Here is a 23,789-nt window from a genome sequence, read left to right as displayed (position 1 = left end):
TATCAAATTTAATCCAGTGTACTCTCTCTCCCATTAAGTCATTGGCAAATGTAATTTGATAAATGACAGTTAAGAAGGAGAAGCAGAGCAGAGCCAAGGGCAGAGCTCTTTGGCGAAGCATTAGATGTATTTCTCTCAAGGTGAATTACTATCAAGTCGTCATTTCCTAATGGGGGTAATGTCCAACCTGTTACCAATCCACAAAACTGAATTAACATCCAAATTCCATTCTCTATCTCCTCGACAATTATTTCTTGAAATATAACATGGCTTTTATGACACTAACTACAGTTAGGGTCGACTCTAAGAAAGAATTGTGGATGGTGGGCTGAAGTGGGTATGAGAAAAAATAAATGGTCTTGATTGTTTAAATTATTGTAAGGGAGAAATTCTACCTTTGCTCCCAGAAGACATTTAAGTTGAGGAAATGTACAAAGGGCAGAAAATGAACAGGAATCCAACCAACAGCCTTCCCTGAGATCCTATACATCTACCTAACCCCATCTCAACTCCAGCATCACACAAAGTTGGGACTCCAAAGGCGCCAGCGGCATTTGAATGTAAATCTGTGGCTTGTCCAGCTTCAGGAGAAAAGGATCCTCACCTTCTCCTGCCTTCCTCTCCATCTTCTGGAGCAAGGCACTGTCATTCCTTATGCTTTAGTACCTCCGTTAACACCAAGGAAAGACTGTCTATTGCAATTTCAGCCTTTTTATTGGAGAAGAATGAGGCCCAAGGCCTGCCCATCAGGTCCTCGTGCACTACTCTCAGAACTGTGATGTGAGTCTACTTGATATTAATCCATTCATCAACCTCACTGCTGAGTCCCACAGAGGGGTGACTTGTACCTGTGGAGAAAGAGACCCTTTGCCTCAAATATAAACAGAGGAGAGCTTGACATGCCAACCACCCTGGCCGGAACCTCTCCGACCCTATGAGGACACTGCTGTGAGTCCCTGCAGAGCCAACAGGGCATTCTGGGTAATGGAATGCAACATGAGGCAGTTCCCCCACTGACCTCCCCAGGGTTTCTTGATTTCTGGCTCTGCAAAAGCTGAGGCAAACAGTTTTTGAACTAGGGGGAAGAGGGTGGAGAGAAGGAGCAGAGGCTTCCTCTAGGCCAACCACAACTAACTCATTTGCTCTGTCCAGCAAAACCCAGACAGTGCAATTATCTGGTTAATTTGGCCCTTAGTTGGGAGACAGAATTCCAAAATGTGAGGCCAGCTCAGACTAAACAGTGGCTTCCATCCTAAGACTTTTCCTAAGCACTAGAGGATGCATGTGAGATTCCTAGGGGTTGCTTATGTGACCCACCCATCGATTCAGATGGGAAAAGACAAACAATTCAGACTCAAAGATGAGTTTAGGAAGGCTATCTTCCAGGGAAAAATGCCCAAATGACTTGATAATTGGTCTCCTGGATGATTTGCCTCCTGGCTGCCATGGGAGAGAGACGACAAGAAGTAAGATGACTAAATTAGCCAATGTTTTCCAGCATGATTGTAGCCTTCATAGACTGGCTGAGTGTCCCCAGTGTCATAGGTGAGTTATTCTTAGGGCAATTTCTTCTAGTGTTCCTGCATCTACATGAGTTGGGCCAGAGGCAAAACTGAGATAAAGAACAACATTAAAACATGCTCCTGGGGGTTTCACAAATGGGACGAGACAGGGCTAGCTAAGCCAGCAACTGAACATTTACCAGATGGTTTATGGAAAACTCATATTTTTGAGAGAAGATTAAAGAACAGTGATTTATCTCCGTTGGAAATGGACAAGCAGCCTGGAATCTGTGGAATCAATCAGTGATTAATTCTGCAAATATTTGCTTCCGTTCTGGTATGTCCCAGGCCCTCTGTTACTTAACAGAGTAAGATGCAAACAGCCATGGTCCCTATCCTCACGCAAATAATCCCACATCAGAATATGTCACAGAGTTCCCATCGTGGCTCAGTGGTTAATTAAACTGACTAGTAACCATGAGGATGCAGGTTCAATCCCTGGCCTTGCTCACTGGGTTAAGGATCTAGTGTTGCCATGAGCTATGGCGTATGGCTTGGATCCCGCATTGCTATGGCTGTGGCGAAGGCTGGCAGCTGCAGCTCAGATTCGACCCCTAGCCTGGGAACCTCCATGTGCCATGGTGTGGCCCTAAAAAGACAAAAGACAAAAAAATAAAAATAAAATAAAAAATATGTCATTAAAAACTCTGAAAGGGCTAGGAAGGAAAAGTTGGGGTGTCCTGAAAGGAAATAATCAGGTTACCTGATCTATACTGAGATGGGAGGGCTCAAATAAAGGGTCTTTGAGAAAAGGATTTTAAAGCTAATAACCCTTTTAAGACTCTAATTTGCTTCTTTACAAAGATCGCTCTGGCTTTAGTACAAAATATAAATTGGAAGTGGATGAAAAGATGAAGTTAGGAGGCCACCAATTAAGAAGACTGGATGAGAGCTGATGATGGTTCAGCCAAAGACCTAGGCCATCATGGGAGTGGAGAAAAGTGGACAGAAGCTAAGATGTGGGATGTAGAGGCAGCAGCATCTGTTAACTGGGTGGATGTAGTGGTGGTGGGGGAGGAGGCATCCAGGAGACTGTGCCGGCTTCTGGGTAAGGTGCAAGGTACACGGGGTCACTGTCATTGAGAGAGAGAATTTGGGAGGGTGAGTGGGCTGAGGCCAGAGGAAGATGGTGTGTCCCCACCTCATTCCACACCCTGTATGTCCAGTCGCCCTGTCTTTGCTCACGCTACTTCAATCTCACGCACTCCTCCTGATGCCATCTCCACTTGCTGCAATCCTATCCATCCTCTACAGTCCATTTCAAATTCCACCCCCTCCTCGAAGTCACTTCTGACTCCCTCAATTAATTGTGGCCTCTGGTGCCCACAGCCCGAAGTCTGGACCTCTCTTTCCTGGATTCCACCTGGATTGAGATTGTGTGAAGACTCATCTTGCCTCTTTCTGAGACCACAAGCTTTTTGGGACAGAGCCTCTGCTTCTATATCCTCGTTCCCCACATGGTAGCTAGCTAGCATAGTAGACATTTGACAAATATTTGTTAAATGAACAAAAATAACCTGCTCTTTGCCATGGAAGGAAAACCAGTAGACACTGGACTGACTTGAAAGCCACAGGATTAAATTGAAATTCAAGCTGTAGGTGTTTTAATACTAAGCCAACTCAAATTTGATGCTCAAAAAGGCTTTCTGTTCCTCCAACACACCAAACTCAAAAGAGTGCTGGAAAAGTCACACCCCACTATTTTTTATGGTGTTTTTCTGAGTTCATCTTATAGCAAGAACTTCTATGTTATTAACTGTTTGCCTTTGATGGTGATGATGATATTATGATAAATGGATAGCATTTACTAAATGTTGATACATACCCGGTGCTGTTCTAAGTTCTTTTCCTAGACTAACTCATTTGATCCTCACGGCTACCTTTGAAGATGACGACGCTGTGATGACCCCAACTGTACAAGTAAAGAAGCTGAGCTTTAGAGAGCTTAAGTATTATTCAACCAACATCACACAGTTAATTTGTATTTGAACCTAGAATCTAGTTCCAGAGCTCATGCTCTGCTGTGCTCTCCTAAGGATAAGCATAGTGTTTGGTACTGAGTTGGTCCTCAACAATGTTCATGGAATGAAGGGGAGAAGCCCTCAATCTGGAGAGCACAAGCTCTAGTCCTAACTCTGCCTCTGACTTCCTATGTAGCCATGGGCAAGTCTGTGCTTCTTTCCCCATAAAATGAGGGGTGTGGTTGTTGATACTGGTGGTAATAACAAGAGCCAGTATTTGAGGTTCTAATCTCTTTTGAGGCTTTACATAATTTAATCCCAGCAACAATGATACAAAGAAAATGAGACACAGAAAGACTCACTTGCCTAATGCCTAGAAAATGGGAGAGCTGGATTCAAACCCACTGTGCTCCTACATTGTGTGGCCCAGCCTAAGTGATTTCAGGGAGATGCCTTGAGGACCATGGTGGGGAATGGAAGGAGGTGGGAAGGATGCAGCTCTGAGGCTCCCTATGCCTCTTTCCATTAGAAGTTCTATGTGTCTCTGTTTTGTAAAATGGGCATCTTCTGGAGATTCCCTCTGAATAAAAGGTTCTGTTGCTAAAACAAAAAGGTAGAAAACCACTGAACTAAATAATTCTGGAATTTAAACAAGACTTCCAGATATAAACCAGGATTTTTCTGGTAATCTTGGCTCATTATAGTCACATAAGATGGGGACATGTTGCTCCTAGGAATAGCTCCAGGTATAGAAAATGTCAGGGCAATAGCATGACTCAGTTCCAACCTACCTGTTCCACTCGGATCTCAATCTCTCCATTCACCTTCTTTCCATGGAAATACTTGGCCCTGTGAAGAAGAAGAAATCTACTGAGCAAGGATGCAGACTGCTTCACTCTTTTCTCCTTCTCCCAAAGGTACTACTCCACAGGTGTATGTCCAGACACATTCCCTACCTTCCTTCTCTCTCCTCCCTCCTGGGTGGATGATTTTTTCACTATTTAAATGTGTCATGTGGGAGAGGAGAAAGAGTACTGGAGGGGAGGACTGCAGACTCAGGTTCTGGTTCTGCCAAGTTGCTTTACCTCCCTGAATCCCAGTTTTATCCTCTGTAAAAGGAAGATTTTAATAACTACATGATATGTTTCTAAACTTTTTTTTCTTTTTAGGGCCGCACCCACGGCATACGGAGGTTCCCAGGCTAGGGGTCGAATCGGAGCTGTAGCCACTGGCCTAAGCTATAGCCACAGCAACGCCAGATCTGAACCACATCTGCGACCTACACCACAGTTCATAGCAACACTGGATCCTTAACCCACTGAGTGAGGCCAGGGATTAAACCCACATCCTCATGGATCCTAGTCGGGTTCATTAACCACTGAGCCATGAAGGGAACTCCCTATTTCTAAACATTATTTTAAGGATCAAAAGAGATAAAGAATCCCACATAAACAAATAGTGCAGAAGTAATTATGGTTTTGAGTTAGACCCTATAGAATCTATAAAGGACTTATTAAATTGACCTATCCATCCCCTCATTTCTTTATTTGTTCATCTGTCCAATGAAGCAGACCTCATTTGTCCTTTGTCCATCCATCTATCCATCTATCTAACCACCCTTCCATCACCTTTCCTCCCAACCCCTACTTCTGTCTCCCCATAATCAGTAAATGACATCCCACCTAACCAGCCTCATCAAAGGGAATCTTTCACATAGTTTGTGCATTTTATCATGAATCCTTAAAGGTAGTGCTGCTAAACCCCAAACACTGGGATAAGCTCATCTCTAATGTTTGTAGGGCCTGAGGCAAAATAATAAGTAGAAGCCTAGGTATCACAAGCCTAATATCTGAAATTTCTAAAGCCAGGAAACATTTAAATAAAATGTCTATCTTCCTTCCTTGACCAATACAACTTCATAATGACCTAGAAGGGTCAGAGTTTAAACTTCTCAGAATTCTTGGAGATCTACCCAGAGTATGGTGGCATGAGAGTTGCCAGCTCTTGGTTCCCATCATCCTCCCTAATTCTCCTCCCATCCTCCTCTCTGCATCACTGGGGCTTCTTGTGCACACTTATGGGTAGCCCCGCCCAGGTGGCCAAGCTTCATCTCCTCACTCACACTCTCATCAACAGTTTTTTGGCCATGTCTGGGGAGGATAGATCAGGGAACCGGCCTGGAATTGGGCCTGGGTCCCTATGGGAAGTGAATTCTACAGTTCTGGGTACCCACTGCATGATCTCAGGGTGCAATCTGCAGGGTCCTCCTTTGTTGTCAGAAGGGGCATGGCTAGTAAGGCCAGAGCAGGACTCAGGGCAGGGGTCCCTGCTGCTTGGGTTTAGAACTACTGGATGATCCTGGGACCTCAGGATGGTATCTTACGAGTACACTCAATGGTGTACCAGAAAAAGCATGGATCTAGGACCACAGAGGCTTGGGCAAAATCTTAGCTCTCTAGCTTACCCATGGCGTGCTCTAAAATGTACTTAAGCCCTCCAGGTCACAGCGTCCTCATTTGTCAAGTGGTGATAACATCTACCAGCCAAAGTGTGGTGAGAAATTCACTAGATCCTCCCCACCCATGGTACTAAGTAGAGGGTGTGGACCACCCGACATGATCCCAGCATCACCACTCGCTCGCTGTGCAACCTTGGGTAACCCACTCAGCATCCATGTGCCTCAGCTTCCACATCTGGAAAGCCAGGATAATCACAGTAATTATTCCACATGGATGTTAAATGAGGATTAAATAAGAAGATTAAATGAGACACGACGATGTACAAGGCACTTAGAATGGTTCCTGGCACATAGTAAGCTCCAAAGAATACAGCCCAGGGCCTGAAACAGAATCGACAACGACAACAAAGAACCACTGAGTGTTTACTCTGTGGCTCCGGGCACCATGTCCAGGGACCCCAGACATAATCTTTACCCTTATGGAGGTTACAGAATGGAGCACCTCATGTTGATCTGTCCCATCAGTGCAATAAGTGATTGATGATGATGCTGACGATAAACAGGTGGCACTGGCATAGAAGGCCTGCGCACCCATCATATCCCTCCTCCTATTGACCCCAGTGTCAACCCCTAGGAACAGCAGGGCTGGGACCAGTCCCCACAAGCTCAATGTCACACAGAGCCCCTAAGCAGCAATGGTGAGTCAGATCTTGTGCTTTAAGATTTTTAGGATTCGGTCCAGACCTTCTAGGTCCTTCATAATCTGGACCCTGCTGACCTATGGCCCATGTCTTCTCCTGTTTTCTGTTCACCTCATGAACACACTCAACTTCCTGTGACTCCTGTGCTTGTAGGATTCTGAGCCTTTGCACGTGCTGCTGTCTCCTCTGCTTGGTTACCTCTTTCTCAGGTTCCAAGATCCCTGACTAGCGTTTCCTTGAAAGCACCCCCCTAATAAGGCTGGGTTCGTATTCCTCCTCTGAGCTCCCATGGGGGCTTTGCTTAACAACCCTATAACACATACCACTCCGTGTTGGAATCACATGTTGTTTGCTGTCCCCTGCCCCCACACACTTAGTCTATGAGCTCCTGGAAACCCGAAACCGTGTCTCAGTGCTCACTGAATCCCCAGTATCCGGCACAACGTGCCAGGGCACAGGCACATGTCTAAGGAATGTTTGCTGACTGGGTAAATGAATAATGTTTCCAGGGAGAGGCCATGGGGCATCCCCTGCTCCAGGTGCTCTACTGCCATCTACTGGTACACTGTTGTAACACACAAATCCACACCCATCACAAAGTGGGGTCACCATTCAGGGTCCAACATGCACAACCAGCAGCCCTTAATGTGATCCTAGCTGGGAACCCAGAGCATGCCGCCCTACACCAATACCACCCAAGCAGCTCTGGCCTCCATGGGCCTCACCTTCCCAGGAGAAACACTTGTTTGGGCAAGAAACACTTGCCCATCTCTGGAATGTTTACTGCAGGGCCTGCCAGACGGACTCAGGCTGAAGCTGAGGGTCAGGCGGTCCATCCCCCTGCCTGGCCGGGAGTCAGAAGTCTGTCTCCTGACAGGCCACACAGACTGCTGCCTCCTTGCCTGGGGCTCATTCAGGCTTGAGCAGCCTCTGAACAGTTCTGTCTGGCAGAGGGAAGGGTAGGGATGGTCTGGAATTCTAGATGCCTTGGGGGCTGGGGTTGCTGCCTCTATAATTGCCTGGCTATTTGACCTCAGGCAAAATGGATGACCCCACTGTGCCTGAGGGCTCTGTTTCCCTCATGCAGGCCTCTTCCTAATGCCCTAATATGTTATCCTCATAATGAGCTCCCTGAATACGCAGGCCAATCAGTCAAGTCCTTGGCCTTGGGAAGGGGTGGGGGGGAGCTCTTGATTCTATAAAGCTTCCATCTCTGTGGGTGGTCTCATATTTTACTGCCACATCAGAGGCACCAGGAAGGAGAATATTATAAAACCAGTGCTGCCTGGGGTGGGAAATCCCTGGTTTGGGGAGGCGGGATGTGGTGTGTGAGCAAGATTTATGGGGAGAGATACCGAGCTCTTTCATGGCTGTAGCAGGGGCAGAAGGAAGAGGAGAATTAGCACAAACAGGATCCACCTGTGTCCAAGCAGCATCCTTCTAATAAATCCGTCTGGGATGGAGAGTCAGTGTGGCTAGGCCTTGGCGATGCCCTTACCAGGGAAGAGGGGTCAGGAAAGTTCTGTCTCAGGCACAGCCCTGCCTGTTGGGGGGGTAGCGGGAGGCAGGGATCTGGCTCTAGAAACAGATTTTCATGTTTCTGATGCAACTGCAACATGTCCGTTGCACATTTGCAGCCTGGACAGAGCTGGGGGAGATGGATGACAGACCCCATAGGAGAACTCTGAAGGTGGACACCCTCAGGGTTTTCCCAGTTAGCAAGATGAGGAGGGGCACATGCCAGGTTGGATGGGTGGAGGTGTGGCAAAAGCAGGGCCAACTCAGAGATACAATTCTAGCTCCATTTATTTACTCCCAAGAATAACTAAAACTCCTGGTCCCCTCCCACTCCCAGATGGGGCCCACCAATGACAGGACAGCCTTGTCATACCTCTTTGCAACTGGGGGGCTCCAGTGAGTTAGGATGGGGGGGGCACCCTCTGAGGGTAACAAGGCTCCTCACACCTGCACAGGGATCTGTGAAGGTAAGGTTGGTCAGACTAGGGTCCCAAGCCACAGGATGTGCTGAGGTCTCCCCACTGGTTTCTGATAGCAATAAGGAAGATTTGTATGGGCAGGTGTCTGGTCGCAATTCACATCATTTATTCACTCCCTCATTTAACCACTATTTACTGAGCCCCGTAAGGACTAGGCACCCTACTAGGCTTGGAGAGGGGAGATTGATACAGTCTCTGTTCTTGTGGAGCTAACAGGCTCTTGGAAAAGTCAGGAAACTAACCAGATGAAAAGAAAATGATGAATGCAATGAATGCGGTTAAAGGTAGGATGTGGGAGCAGGGAGATCTGACCTGGGGTGGTCAGGGCAGCTTCTTTGGAAGACACTTAATACGCTTGTACTAACCATCTACTGTGTGCCAAAACCTGCAGGCTCTACATACACAGGGAAGATCACTCAGTTCTCGGCCTCAGGGGGCTTACTACCTAACAGCAGGGAGAGACCCATAAAGAGCAATGAACCACTCAGCCTACAGAAATGGACTCAGCCCAGTCTGAGGGCCTGGGCTGCTTCCTTGGCAAAGTGGTCCAATTTATCCATCCATCCATCCATCCATCCATCCAATATTGGGTACGTATCCTTTGCCAGGACCAAAGGCTGCCAAGATGAATCTGAGAAGGTCTGGATGTGTGTGTATTTGTGTGAAAGGTACAAACAAGGACAAATGAGTTGGGCAACACTGGAGGTGCCCAGGGGGCTGATGAATTTTCCTAGGGCATGTCCCTAAATGTGCAGGAAAAATGAGTGACAGTCATGTATCAGAAGACCTAGATTTGAGTTGGCAGCTCTGGCACCTGCTACATGATTTGGGGCAAGCCTCTGCTTCCTTATCTACAGGGTGGGGATGGGAAGAGCTACCCATAGAGTCATGAGAATTAAGTGAGGACAAAGATATGAAGGCCTCTGGAGACCTGCCAAAACCGTGCCAGCAGGCGGGTTGCTCACTGGTGGGTGCTGGGGCATACTTCACCCTTCAGGTAGAGAGGTGGGTGGCACTGCTAGTGTCAGAACAGACCCAGGTCCTCTTCAGCTCTGCTATTTATTTCCTAGGGCTGCCTCAGACAAACATCAACCTTCCTGAGCCCCAGTCTCATCTGCAAAAATAAGTACATTGCCATGTCTGCCATAAGGCCCCCTATGATATCCCTGACACATGGCAGGTGTTTAATGTTCATCTCTTTTCTTCCTGTCCTTCAACAGCTGGGGAAGTAACATAGCATTTCCTCATGCCAAGAGGAGGGCGGTGGCAGCATCTTCCTTGTTCTAAATGGAACTCCTGCTTCATGTCTAGCAGAATGGAAACCTGTCTTGGCTGCCCTCTGGGAGCTCCTCTTCCTCCCCAGCACCAGCCTTTAGGGTAAAATTGTCAGTCACTCACCCTGATTGCAGAGATCATGCTAAAATGTTACCTCCCAGTCCATGCCCTCTCCTCTCCAAAGACACAACATTGTGTCACCTTCATTCCCACAAAATTCTAAAAGTCCACTGCCTTCACTCTACCAAGCCAGTTCACATTTATAAGGCTAAGCTGTTCCCTCAGTAAACATTAAATGAGCATCTATTAAGAACCCAATCTAGGGAAATCCCCATGGGAAAGATGAGACACTAAAAGATAATTCATACCAAGGTGCAAGTGGTTAATATCTGATCATCCAGGAAAAAAAAAAAGAGGTTTAGATGGTATAAAGAGAATGAGAAGGAGGGGACCATGGGAATATTGCATTTCATTTAAAAAGGGGGTGTGGGGCAGAGTTCATGTTGTGGCTCAGCAGTAACGAAGCTGACCAGTATCCATGAGGATGGTGGGTTTGATCTCTGGCCTTGCTCAGTGGGTTAAGGATCTGGGGTTTCCAAGAATTTGTGGTGAAGGCCAGCAGCTTCGGCTCTGCTTAGACCCCTAGCCTGGGAACTTCCATACGCTGAGGATGTGGCCCTAAAAAGAAAAAAGAAAGAGAGAAAGAAAGAAAGGGCATGTGGGGCCCGTCACTTATTCACCCATCCATCCATCCAGGGTCTACTATGTGCTTAGAACTGTGCTAGTTCCCAGGAATTGTGCTGAACAAAACAGCCCCCTGTCACTCTGGTGCTTACAATTTAGCTGAGAGACAGAGCCAAATGAGGAATATCCACTCCTGCCTTCTTCATCAAAAGCTGCCAAGAGGCAAAACTCATAGTCCACAGTCTTTTTTTTTTTTTTTGTTAGACTTAAATGATATACTTTTTTTTTTTTTTTTTTGCTTTTTAGGGCCGCGCCTATGGCATCTGGAAGTTCACAGGCTAGGGATCGAATCGGAGCTACAGCTGCCAGCCACAGCCACAGCAACGCCAGACCTGAATCGCATCTGCAACCTACACCACAGCTCATGGCAATGCCAGATCCTTAACCCACCGAGCAAGGCCAGGCATCAAACCTGCATCTTCATGGATACTAGTTGGGTTCATTACCACTGAGTCACAGTGAGAACTCCCACTTTTAATTTTAAAATAGAAAATTCAGGAGTTCCTGTTGTGGCGCAGTGGTTAACGGATCCGACTAGGAACCATGAGGTTGCGGGTTCGGTCCCTGCCCTTGCTCAGTGGGTTAACGACCCGGCATTGCCGTGAGCTGTGGTGTAGGTTGCAGACGCGGCTCGGATCCCGCGTTGCTGTGGCTCTGGCGTAGGCCGGTGGCTACATCTCCGATTAGACCCCTAGCCTGGGAACCTCCATATTCCGCGGGAGCGGCCCAAGAAATAGCAACAACAACAACAACAACAACCTAAAAAAAGACAAAAAAAAATAAATAAATAAATAGAAAATTCATAGAAAATATTCATAGAAAAATCCTGGCTTCCCTTGAAAATCAGTAACTCGTCAACACCAGTGTATTCCCACAATTGCAAAAACTGGCTGAGTGGATGGCCGCTGCTACCTTCAGAGGGGCATCAGTTCTCACCTGACAGTCCCTGCTGCTCCCTGTTGTCTCTCTGTAGCCAGAACCAAGTGGCAGATATATTTGTCATAGAGCTGGTGCTGTTGTTTTCCTTACAGCAGGGAAATATTCTCTGTGCCTGTGCCTTTTCCTAACACCTGCCCCTTCACTCACTGACCACCTTGCCTCCTGTGAGCAGCTGCACAGGCAACCCCTAATGTAACTAATTTCATTCTGAAGATGGCAATTAGCTCAGTGCAAATCTCCAGGAAGCCCACACCCTTGCCTTTCTGCAAATCCAAGGTGGGAAGTCAGGAAAATGGACACAAAGCACCATCCCCTCTCTTGCCATCAGACAGCCTCCGTCCTGCAGAGGAAACACGTCCCAGGCAGGCTTCCACAGGCCCCAAGAGGAGAGATGTTCTGTAATGAGGCTGGCCTCTGCCCAGGGACCTGCCTCTCCAGCACAAGGCTACAACCAGGCAGATGAAGTCTGGAAGACTAGGAACAGCTATTGCTAGGAGAGACCATGGCGTCCGAGGGGCTCCTTTGAAAGAGGAGAACCTGAGCTAAAAAACCACATTTTGGAGGATAAGGGAAGACTCACAGCAGCTGAACTCTTCAGAGAAAAGCAGGGCAATGGCAGGAAAAGTGACTGAGACACAAAGCCAGAGAGGCAAAGATGAAAAACTTCAAGTCCGAGACTCCTTTAAGGACTTGTAGGCTGACCCCTTTAGAGTCTGAGCCTTTTCTGCACCATTTCTCCCAAATGGCCACTCCAGTTGTGCTGGACTACCTGCAAGTGACAAGGGTCTCACTCCCTCCCTGGGCAGCCCAGCTGGTCTTTGGATGACTTTCCCACTTGCTATACTGAGCTGGCACGCCTCTCTCTCTCTGTTTGTCCCACCGGCCCCACTGGCTACCAGTTGGGAACCAATGTGAACCTGGTCCTCTAGTTCAATGGTTTCTAAACTTTGCTCTTTATTACTTAAAAAATTAGGTCCCAGAGTTCCTGTTGTGGCTCAGCAGTAACAAACCCAACTAGTATCCATGAGGATGTGGGTTCAATCCCTGGCCTCGCACAGTGGGTTAAGGATCTGGTGTTGCCATGAGCTATGGTGTAGGTCACAGATGTGGCTTTGATCCCGCATTGCTGTGGCTGTGGTGTAGGGTGGCAGCTGTAGCTCTGATTGGACCCCTAGCCTGGGAACTTACACATGCCACATGTGCACCTGAAAAAGCAGAAAAAAAAATAGTTCCCTGGGCTCCCCTCTAGTTATTCTGATTCAGCAGTTCTAGGGGGACATCCTAGTGTTACGGGTCCTGCATGCATTCTGACTCCTAGTAGCAGCATCTCCATCTCCATTTGTGTTCATAAAACCAAGCCTCCCTCTTGCACACAGACTTGGTGGGGCTGTTCCCAAGTGTCCCCAGGACTCACTGCAGAACCAGCCAGGTTTGTTCTTGCCTAGGAATTTGATTTTTGAGCAGAGAGACAAAGGCTGGGAGGAAACAAGAGCTGACTTCTCTACACTGTCCGCAAGTCCTTGCCTCTTAGGTGCAGGTGGAACCTTGGGTCCTGATCCTTCTGAAACTTGGGTTTTCATGTTTTCTTTTCATTTGGTGAGCCCCTCACATACGTTCAGGAAGCCTCCATTTTGCCTAAGTCAGCCAAAGTCATTTCTTTTTCTTACAAACAAAGAAATCCCTAATACAGAAGGTGTAGGGTGGTGCCTGATAGTCTCAATGTCATTCTGATGGAAACAGTCTTTTGGGGACCATGATCTTAGTCTGTTGTCATTGTTTGATTTATATGGAAACGGAGGCCCAGAGAGGAAAGATCTCAGTCGGCATCAGCAGAGAAGGGGGAACTTAGGAAGAAACAGCATCCATCAGATTCCTCCCCACATTCCCTTCTGCTCAAAGACATTTCCCCCAGATTTCCCAGCCACAGTCTCAGAGGGTGAAGACTCTACCAGGGCAGGAGACAACTCTTCACTGTTTTCCCCTCCCGCCCTCTCTCCCTGCAAGAGCGGGTAGGAAGCCGCAGGGGTAGAGGCCTCAGGATTGGACAGCGGGGAGACCTCACGGAGAGAGGTCAGCACTTGAAAAATTCCTCAAGTCAAAGGGCTCGGGGCCTGGGTGCCACACAAGGCCCTCACTGTGTGCGTACATTGTCCCCCTGATAAAAGGGGCCGGGCCTGGGAAAACGGCACCGGTGTCCAGGCGACAGGGCAGGCTGCTGGGGAATGCCTGAGGCCCCTCCTGCCCCAGGCACCACGGGAGGGAGGGGGGAGTGGGAGGGGGGCCAGAGTGGAAGGACGCATCCAGAAGTCCAGTGCCACTCCAGGTGGCATGGGGTGGTGTGTGCAAATCAGCAAATGAAGGGAGTAGGAAGGTGGCCAGACGCCCACATCAGGCCTTTCCTAGCTCGCTCTCCCTCCACCCCTGGATTTCCCCATAGGAAACAAGCAGGGCCTGCCCTCATTCAAGGAGAGTCTTAAGGGATAGGGAAGTGGTGGAGTGAGCTGTGAGGATTTTGTATCCTAGAGCAAATGTCTTCAACAAAGAGGTGTGTATCCTGCGTTGAGCCTCTGGCAAACTCACGGAGGAGGGGACTAACTCCAGCCCCCATCTTGCCATCTTTAGAGTAGAGAGTGTGCCAGCCTACCAGCAACCAGACACCCCTCCTCCAGGGCTTCTGGAAGACAGCCCTCCAGCCTATCCAGCTGAACTGAGAAACATGCCAAGTGGCTTCCTTTCCCTTGGCTCCCAGCACTATTATATTCACTAGCAATTAGTGATTGCAATTAATTGTTAATAACAGTGACCATTTCAATGCCTGTTATGGCAGCTAGGCCCTGTACCAGCCCCACCCATGCCATCATCTCTAACTTTACAGTTAGATGTGCCACGATCCTGCCTTACAGCTGAGGAATGTGAGGCTCAGAGATCAGACTTGCCTAAGGTCACATAAGTGAAAGAGAACAGGGGCTGAGGCCCGTCTGCCTCCAGACTGTCCACTTGGTTTTGCTCCTGCCCTGCTGGTGACTGAGACTGTTCAGTCCTCATCACAGGCAGGGAAAGCTGCTTCCTTAGAATGAGATTGATTGGGAGGGCCTGGCCTGGCTCCCCAACCAGAAGGCAAGGACGTGCAAAGGCCAGCCTCTCCCTGGGCTGGCATCAGCAGAGCTGGGCACTGTCTCTCAGTGCCATCCTCCATTAGTAGGATGGCCAGATAAACTAAGGTATACCCAGTTAAATTTGAATTCTGAATAAACAACAAATAATTCTGCAGCATAAATCTATATCAAATATTGCATGGGATATACTTATACTGAGTCATTATTTATCTAACTATTAATTGGGGATCCCATATTTTTATTGGCCAAATCTAGCAACTCTACCCAAAAGTCTCTACTGGGGATGCCAGCTCTGAGTTTAAACCTCTCTAAAGGTGGCACAGTGAGAAGCAGAGAGTCCTGATCACCCTGGGACCAATTAGGCCATGGAAAGGCTTCAAGGGGTTGCCAAGACACCCTGAAGTCCTCACACCTTCACTCAAGCAGCCGGAAGCAGCTCAACCTCTCAGGTGAAGGCTGGAGGCTTTGAGTTATCAGCTTGGCAGGAAGGAGGAGGGAGCCTGGGGATTAGCACAGAAGTATCTGCTACTCTCTGTACATTGGGGGCAGCTGAGTGCTTCCTGAGAAAGACTCTCTTCCAGGGCAGAATCCTGAACTTCCCCTTAACAATAATAACAGCCTTGGAAGAGCATCCACTTTCTTGTTAATTAAATCCTCCATCTAGTCTACTGTACCAAGTTCCAGGCACTGGGCTAGGCTCTGAGGATATAGCCGTTAAACAAGAGAGGCCTAAACCCTGCCCTCCTGGAGGTTATGTTCCAGAGCAGAACTGTATTACAGGTAAATAAACTGTCACACTGAAAAGTGCCTGTGAAGGAGAGGCACAGAGTGCTCTCACTGGAGTCTCATACCTCCCTGTGAGCCCACTTTACAGATGAGGAAACCGAGGCTCAGAAAGGTAAGGCAGCTTAGCCGACGCCACAGAGAGGATGAGCAGCAGAGCTGGCACTTCAGTCCCAACCTCCCACCTGCCTGCCCTGAGTTCTCTATGTTTTATCTTCTTTTCCATTTTTAATGCTCTTGGGGAAACATGTCAGCCATATGTTAGGAAATCGTATCTTTAATATCAAAATACAGGGAAAAGAAGAGAAAAGACCCTGTCGGAGCTCCCTTGGTGTTTTAAAAGGAGGAAAATAGTTCAAGGGAAATTTCGGCAAATGGGTCCAATTTCCAAGCCTGAGCTCACAGGTGTCTGGATGGAAATAGGAACCCCCTCTTCTCCTGGCACCTTAACATTCTGGCTGTCTGTGGCACCAGCAGGGTGGGCCACCTGGCTGGAGGTGGACGTTTTCCTCTGAGGGTGAGGTCACCAGGATCCTATGCTTGGTCACTGGGGTCTAACAAAGAGACCTGCCACCTGTTCCCTCCTGTCGCCCTCAGATTCCGAGTGTGTGCGGGTTTGTGCACACATGCAAGGCTCCAGAGCCCTGCCCTGTGGGCTGACACAGCATGCAAGGGACTGTGCTCCAGTGGGAGAAGGAAGAATGACAAGAGAACAGGGATGCTCAGGCTTGTCGGCTGGACGCCCTGAGCCGATCTCAGATGCTGCTGGTGCCTGCTCTCATTTTGGGCTTGGAGCCTCAGTTTTCCTTATTCATAAAATGAGAAACAGTAATGGTACTCCATACTGTTGTTGGGAGGATTGAATTAGAGAATCTATGAAAACCATTTAGCACGAGGTCCGGTCATGGAAGTACACAAATGTTTGCCATACGAGGATGAGGTCATGATCTCATTCCCAAGGAGCTCATGGTTTATTCATTTGTGTGTTCATTTTTCAAGCAAGGCTTTTCAGCATGTACATCATGCCAAACACTGAAGCCCTGGTCAGCAGGAGGCAGGTCACCATCAGAAAGGCCTTTTAAGGAGCTCCCGTTGTGGCTCAGTGGGTTACGAACCTGGCTGGTATCCATGAGGATGAGGGTTCAATCCCTGGCCTCCCTCAGTGGATCCCTCAGTGCCATAAGCTGTGGGGTAGGTTGCAGATGCGACTCAGATCACACATTGCTGTGGCTGTGGCTGTAGTGTAGGCCGGCAGCTGTAGCTCTGATGGACCCCTAGCCTGGGAACCTCCATATGCCACAGGTACAGCCCTAAAAAGCAAAAAAAAAAAAAAAGTTAGTCTCACTCAAGTCCCAGCCTACCACTCTCCTGCTATGGCTCCGTGAGCAAGTGCATGGTTTTTCTGTGCTCTGCTTCCTCACCTGTAACACGCTCCCCAGGAAAATCAGGAAGTGCAATGAGCAGTAATGTGTTGGCTAATGCTTAACAATCAGCTCTCAGGGGAGACCTAAAAGCCCTGGTTTGTAGCGTTTGCCAATTTCCATGGTGTAAATGCTCTCACTGTGGTCAGTGTGACTTTCTGTTGGACTGAGTAGTAGGTGATAGAGGGGAAAGAGGGTGGAAGAATGCCACAAAGACCACTCTTCTGTTTCACTGTCATACCATCACCCTTGTCATTACCAATAACATTACCTCCAACATCACTCATTCAATCAACAGGCGTTTCCTACCACCTATTATCTGCTGCCCTATTCTAGGCACTGGGATACAAAGACAGCAAGTAGGCATGGGTAGGGGTGGGAGTGGTGAGGACACAAATTATCACACAGCGTAATAACTCCCTCAGTGAATCTATAAATGCACAAGGTGCTTTAATGAGTATCATTAACCATCATTTAGTAGGATGGTGTTAGCCTCACAAACTCCAGGCTGGAAGGAAAGCAGCTAAGGGGTGTTTCAAACCTTTTCATTTCCTCCTCAACAAATAAAAGAAAAAAGAAACTCTAGGGAAGGGTGGAGAATAAAAGGGAAGTTAACAATAGGTCATTGTAGAAAGAAAATAGAAGACATCCTGGGAACAAGGGCCGCTGGTGAAGTGAGAGGAGGAGAGGGTTCCAAAGGCCACTAGAGGAAGGGGTGGGGGCCAAGGCTTAGCTAGTCTATGTTCCCTTCATCCTAACATCCCCATCCCTAAGCCCCTCAGGCTCCAGAGACCCGGCAGGTGAATCTGAGAGCAGGGAGGTAAACCCAACCTGAGCCTGGTTATGAACAATCTTTTCTTTTCTTTTCTTTTCTTTTTTTGGTCATATTCAATGTTCTGATTTCGAAAATCAACTTTGGGGTTCCAATACATCCTGTGGTAACAGTAAAACAAACAAACAAACAAAACCTGCCTATTCATTCTTTTTTGACAATCTCAAATAGCTGCCTTACAGTTATTCTACCTACATACTGGAACATACGTGGGTGAGTAAAACTGGAAACCCCTCAACTGTGTTACTGTATTGCTGACGCCTAAAGTAAAGTGATGCCCAATAAAGGTTACCCTGATTGGACTGGGTTGAACACAGTGGCATTTGCTAAATGAAAATTTACTATGTGTTGAGCATGAGGGACACAGGTATTGTTTTTGCAGAAGAGACAGTCGTCTAAAGCCAATTATAATACAGTATATTTTAAGTTATCAAAGGTGGTAGTTATTAGCGCTGATGGCAGGGTAGGTGTGTCAGGGAAGCCCTCAGCAAAATGACACCTGGGGAGGTTCTTAAGGATGATGGAGATTGGTCCAGTGAACGAGATAAGGAAGGGTATTCCAGGTATTGAGAAACAAAATGTGCTAAGGCAAGGAAGTGTGTTTGAAAACTACAAGTCATTTGCTATTCCTACAGAATAATCAGCAGAGCAGGAAGCAGAGCTGGAGGCAGAACTAGAAGGAAGGCAGACATGCTTACCATTTTGACTTTGAACTCAAGGGCAATGATGTACCACCAAAGGGTTTGGGAGGAAACTGATCAGATGAGTATTTCAGGAAGCTGTTACTGAGGGTAACATGAAAGATAACCAGGAGGGGAAGTCAAGACTAGAGGCCCAGAATGAGTGAAACTCCTAGAAAATTCTAGGCAAGAGAATGAGTGGAGAGGTAGTAGGGGTGAAGAAAACTGACCATGAAACCCATTTATTTCTCCGTTCCCTTGGAGTTCTCAAGGCTGACTGATCTCCCCTCTTCCCAAAGCAGAGCACTGGCTTTAGTTCATATCTACTACTAAGCCAGACCTTAATGGGGGGTAGGCCTGGTCCAAAGGCCTCCAACATCCTTGCTGTAGCCAGGCTCACCTTTGTGGCAACCCCAGTAGGTGGTGGGATCTTAAAATGCTCAGCTATGAGTCCTTCTTCCCAACAAAGGTTGCTTTGGGCCTCTGTGTCTCCTAGAAGATAAAAAGCCCTCTCCCTCACTCCTCAACCCTGTTCGCAGGCAGAGTATCAGATCATCCTTGGGGGCCCCAGGCTGGTTCAGAGAGTCTGGAAGCTGGCCTCTGCCAGGAAGCAAGAGTGGGAAGTTCCTGAAACTCTCTCACCCCAAAGAAACCTGATTCTTTGCAAGAGGGTCCTGGACAGGGAAAGAGATGACAGAGAGAAGGAACAGTGGTTGACAAGGGAGAAAAGGAAGCCGCATTGTTCCTGGTGGGTTCACTCTCAGTCCAGACAGTGGTTCATCTCCCCCCTCATTATCATCTCAAAGGAGGAAGAAAGGGGCTGTGTGAGCTGGCTTCTCCGCCTTCCACAACTTCTTCCTCTTGGGGAGACAGTTCGCACAATGAAGGAAGGGCTGGGCAGGAGGCTGACCCCGAGGGAGTCAGGCTCTGCCAAAGCTATGCAGAGACAGTGGGGCTGGCCCGCCACCTGCTGGCTACTCCTGGTATGGGGTGACAGGCATCCTTAAGGAATTCTTCAGGAAGTTCTAAGGCAGCCATCGTCAATTTGGAAAGCTGGGAACAGATTTGAAAAGGCTCGCAGGGTTCTTAAAGAATCTGATGGAGTTCTATACGAGAAGCTGGTAAGTCTGCAGGCAGGAAGTCTCGTCACAAACATCCAGTGAGTGCAGAGCCAACCTCCAGGCGACTTAATGAGTCTCAGTTTCTCACATTTCTACTTTTTACCCACTGAGAGGCAAGAAAAAGACTGCTGTTCTCAATACGTAATTAACTGATGGGCATATAAGGCATGATTGAAACAGACTGTGAGAAATTCCTCTGGCTAAAACTGTGTCCCCCACCACAATGCACACCCTGAACTTCACACGAGTCATGCCTGTAGATTGGAGAGATGGAAGACCAAAGTTAAAATTTAAATGTTACTTGGCTGGGGCTATTCATGGCATTTCAATCTCATTCACTATGCCCCTACACCATATTCCATATTCCATGGGCACCGAGGGAACAGAGTTTAACTAATAAGACCCAACTTTGTTATCTGAGAGCTAGCAGGGAAGAGTAACCAGCAGAAAACCTTAGCACAATGGGGGTAAATCCTAATCCACTTTGCCCAATATTGAGCATAAAGAAATTAAATACACATGCCTACAAGGGCCTGCTGTCAAGACAATTAATATTGTGCAGAAGGTCACAATAGTCTGTGATAATAATGTACACTTAAATAGCACTTACTGTCTATTAGACACATCCTAAACATTTACATAAACTCAAATTTTAACCCTACATACATATATTAACTCTTGGCACTATTTTATTCCTATTTAGGTGCCGTCACTTTAAAAGTTCTTACAGCTCTTATGAGATTTGATCCAGACAGCGTAGTTCTGAAGTCTGAGTTCCTAACCATTGCACCATGCTGCCATTTATGAGCTCAGCCTCCATACAGGAAGTAACTGTCTTTGACAAATAGCCCTCATCACCATATTCTGGCAAACCCTGACTGAGCCAGGGATAACACAATCAGGAGAGAACACTCAAAATCAAGGTCAAGCACTGGGTTAAAGAGAAACAGAGGACTACCAAGGCCATGCAGGAATTCTGATTACCAGGCAGATCAGCAGCATGACTGTACAGGCCTGGGTGCCTGGAAGCAACACCTCCACAGAAATCAACCCCTTAAAGATGGTACTTTACATAAGAGCATAAGCAGAGATAAACAGGCTTCATATAAGACCCTTCAAACAAACAGCATCACTGAAGACAACTCAGACTGGCTCCGAGCAGAGGCCAGGCACAGGACACCCCTGGTGAAGATGGATTTCTTAGTGGAAAAATAAAGGCTGATGTCAACCCACTGAATATGCTTTAATGTTGACTATATTGAATATGTTATAAACTGTAAATGTTTCCCACTCCAAAGTACAGGTTCAACCATCCCAACTTGAGTTAACTGGTCAAGGAATCAGTGGGAGTATACCCACCCATGTTAGAATAACCAAGTATCTGGCATGGTAAGAGAACGGAGTGATTAACTTATTCATGTAATACACATTTACCGGATGCCCACTGTGGCAGCTTTGGAAGCACATGCGTGAAACCTTGCCCTCCAGCCCCCATGGCCATCCATAATCCACTGTCAGAATTGTCCTGGACAGTGCTTTCATGTCTCCACATTGGGGTTTACTTCCTAGACTGCAAATTCTGTCTCCAACTGGACTGATAATGTTTATCATCTCTCCCTACCAAAAATTTGGAGAGATGCCTATCCTCCACCTGCAGCTCTGTGTGTGCAGGGCCTGTTCATTACTTACCTGAGTACCAAAGGCTGTTACTTGCACTCCATCAGTGCTCAGTAACTACCTATGGGATTACTGCTACAATGACCTTGATACATGTGTCCAGTCTCTGCTCCCCAAAGAGCTTACCATCTATCAGGGTTGGGAGTGCCTGAGAAGGGGCTGGAAGGGATGTCATTTATGCCCACTTTTCCTGTTAAGGGGACAGGTTCTGGAACCAGACTGCCAGTACATGGAAGAGCAGGGGTGCAAACTCAGGCACTCTGGTCTGGAGGGTTTCCAGTAAGGACTGTGGGCCTCTGTTGGCTTCTTTCACTCTCATAGCAACCTCATTTAATGAGGGATCATGGCTAAAGCTGAAACAGGTTAAGAAAATTGAAAGAGTATTGCTGATTTTAAGCTTCCCATTTCAAAAAAATGGGGGGGGGGGCTGTACCTACAGCATACAAAAATTCCTAGGCCAGGGACTGAACCCAAGCTAAGTAGTGACCCAAGCCACAGCAGTGACATGCTAGATCTTTAACCTGCTACGCAACAAGAGAACTCCCATTTTCCCATTTTTAGAAAGTTAATATAGTGCATCTACCATATACTATATGATACTTTCAGTGGGCTCTGGGTAGCACCCTATATCAAACATATAGATGTTTGCAACGAATCGTATGAACAAGCACGGTGAGTGGCGAAATGACTATCACAGTCTAACTTTCCTTCAGGTTAGGCTTTACTGTCAAATGGATTATACAGTATTTTCTAGCTTTCAGAGCTTTTTGGATTTTGGATGTGTAAGTGAGATATTGCAGACCTATAAATATAAAGCCCTTTGGACAGAGTGTGGCATGAGGTAGCTACCATGATGCCTGGCATTGATGTCCCTCCTTCCTGCTAGTCTGATACCAGAGCCTCTCACAGCAATTCCCCTCTCTTTCCCAAGAGTGAGGTAGCCCCATCTCATCTCCTGCCCTGCGGTGGGGGCACCTGCAGGTTCCTGCTTACCAGTCTGTGTGGGCATCATCGATCACCAACAGGATCCTGGGCCTTTGAACAACAGGCGTGGAGGGACCCGGAGGTTCCATGAGCCCAGAAGGGGCCTGTGGGGTCTGCTTCATGGCACTGGAAAAGGAGCTAAAAAGGCTGGATCCTGGAGAGGAGAAGGAGGCTGCCAGGGGCTGGGGGTGCCTCCTCTCCATGGCCGGGGAAGCAGGGGAGCTGGTGGAGCTGTCTGGGCGCTGCAGGTCTGTCATGTAGCCGTTAGGTAGGTTGGCCACAAAGCTGCTGTCGGAGAGGCGCCGCCGGAGGAAATTCATGGCTGTGATGGATGAGATGGCTTGTTCCTACTCAGACTGTCTAGGTGAGGCCCAGAACACAGGCTGCCAGGTAGAGGGAGTGGCAGGGTCTTAGGCCAGAAGAGCCAGGGGAGCCGCACACAAGGGAGCTGCAGCTGTCTTTTTTTCACCTGTGGAAACAGGCCAGCAAACACATTAGTGGAAACAACCTTAGCCCCTTAAGAGCAACCAGGTAATGCCCTGTCCTTCATGCTGCTGTGGACAATGTAAAGAGGGACTTCTTTTTGGCAAGGAACTTGGCGACACCTAATTAGAGCATACCCTTTTAACCTACAATTCCCATTTTCTGGAATTCAATCCCCCAAAAGAAATCGAAGCTACAGAAAAAGCCTCTTCTACAACTACATTTATCGCAGCATGATTTACACTAGCAAAATGCTGGAAAGCATCTCAAGGTTGGACCACAGATAATGACTGTGTAAACTACAGCATGGTCCTTCAGTGAAATCTCATGTGGCTATTAAAAAGAGGAACTTCAAGCAAGGATTTTAATGACATAGAAAAAAATTCATGTTGTAATTTAAAAGATCATGATACAAGATCATAGGTACAGAATGACTACAAACCATAAAAGTTGAAATAACAAAACTTTGGAAAGAAAAGATATCAGAATGTTAACGGCGACTATATTTGGATAACGTGACTACATGGCTCTTTTTTTTTTCTTTCCACTTGCCTATATATTCCAAATTTTCAAGAATATATAGCTGTAGACTAAATTGTGTTCGAATTTGTATGTGGATGTGTTGGTATTTGCAGATGGGGCCTCTGGGAGGTAATTAGGGTTAGATGAGGCCATGAGGGTGGTGCTCTCATGATAGTATTAATGTCCTCATAAAAAGAGACACCAGAGCACTTGCCACGTGGGTCCCTGAGCCATGTGAGGACACAGGGAAAGGCAGCCATCTGAGAGCCAGCAAGAGAACCCTCACCGGAAACAAACCATGCTGGCACGCTGGTCTCAGATTTGCAGCCTCTAGAACTATGAGAAAATAAATTTCTGTTATTTAAGCCAGTCTGTGATATTTTGTTATGGCATCTCCAGCAGATTAATAAGCACATGTATTACTTTCCTGAACAGTATAAGTTTTAAAAAGCCAGACTGTTCATTTGCAATCCAAATATCTCATTGAGAAAAATGACTGTTTATATCATGCCATTAGACTCTAGCGACATTTT

General features: G+C 47.3%; 1 protein-coding gene across 1 annotated transcript in view; it reads right to left on the bottom strand.

Moving 5' to 3' along the window:
• The window catches only part of LOC125130732 (synapsin-3-like), a 128,002-nt gene extending 105,286 nt beyond the window's left edge, over nt 1-22,716 (bottom strand). The window contains exons 1-2 of the mRNA XM_047786452.1: nt 22,261-22,716; nt 4,315-4,372 (exon numbers count right to left, since the gene is read on the bottom strand). Of these exons, the coding sequence (XP_047642408.1) occupies nt 4,315-4,372; nt 22,261-22,571 (369 nt within the window). The 5' untranslated portion in view covers nt 22,572-22,716. The remainder of the gene's footprint in view (nt 1-4,314; nt 4,373-22,260) is intronic.
• Between the last annotated feature and the right edge of the window lie 1,073 nt (nt 22,717-23,789).

The sequence above is a fragment of the Phacochoerus africanus genome, chromosome 7 (genome assembly GCF_016906955.1).
Source record: "Phacochoerus africanus isolate WHEZ1 chromosome 7, ROS_Pafr_v1, whole genome shotgun sequence".
NCBI classification, from domain to species: domain Eukaryota; kingdom Metazoa; phylum Chordata; class Mammalia; order Artiodactyla; family Suidae; genus Phacochoerus; species Phacochoerus africanus.
The sequence above is the reverse complement of the archived record's forward strand: the minus strand, read 5'-3'. Positions and strand labels throughout refer to the sequence as shown.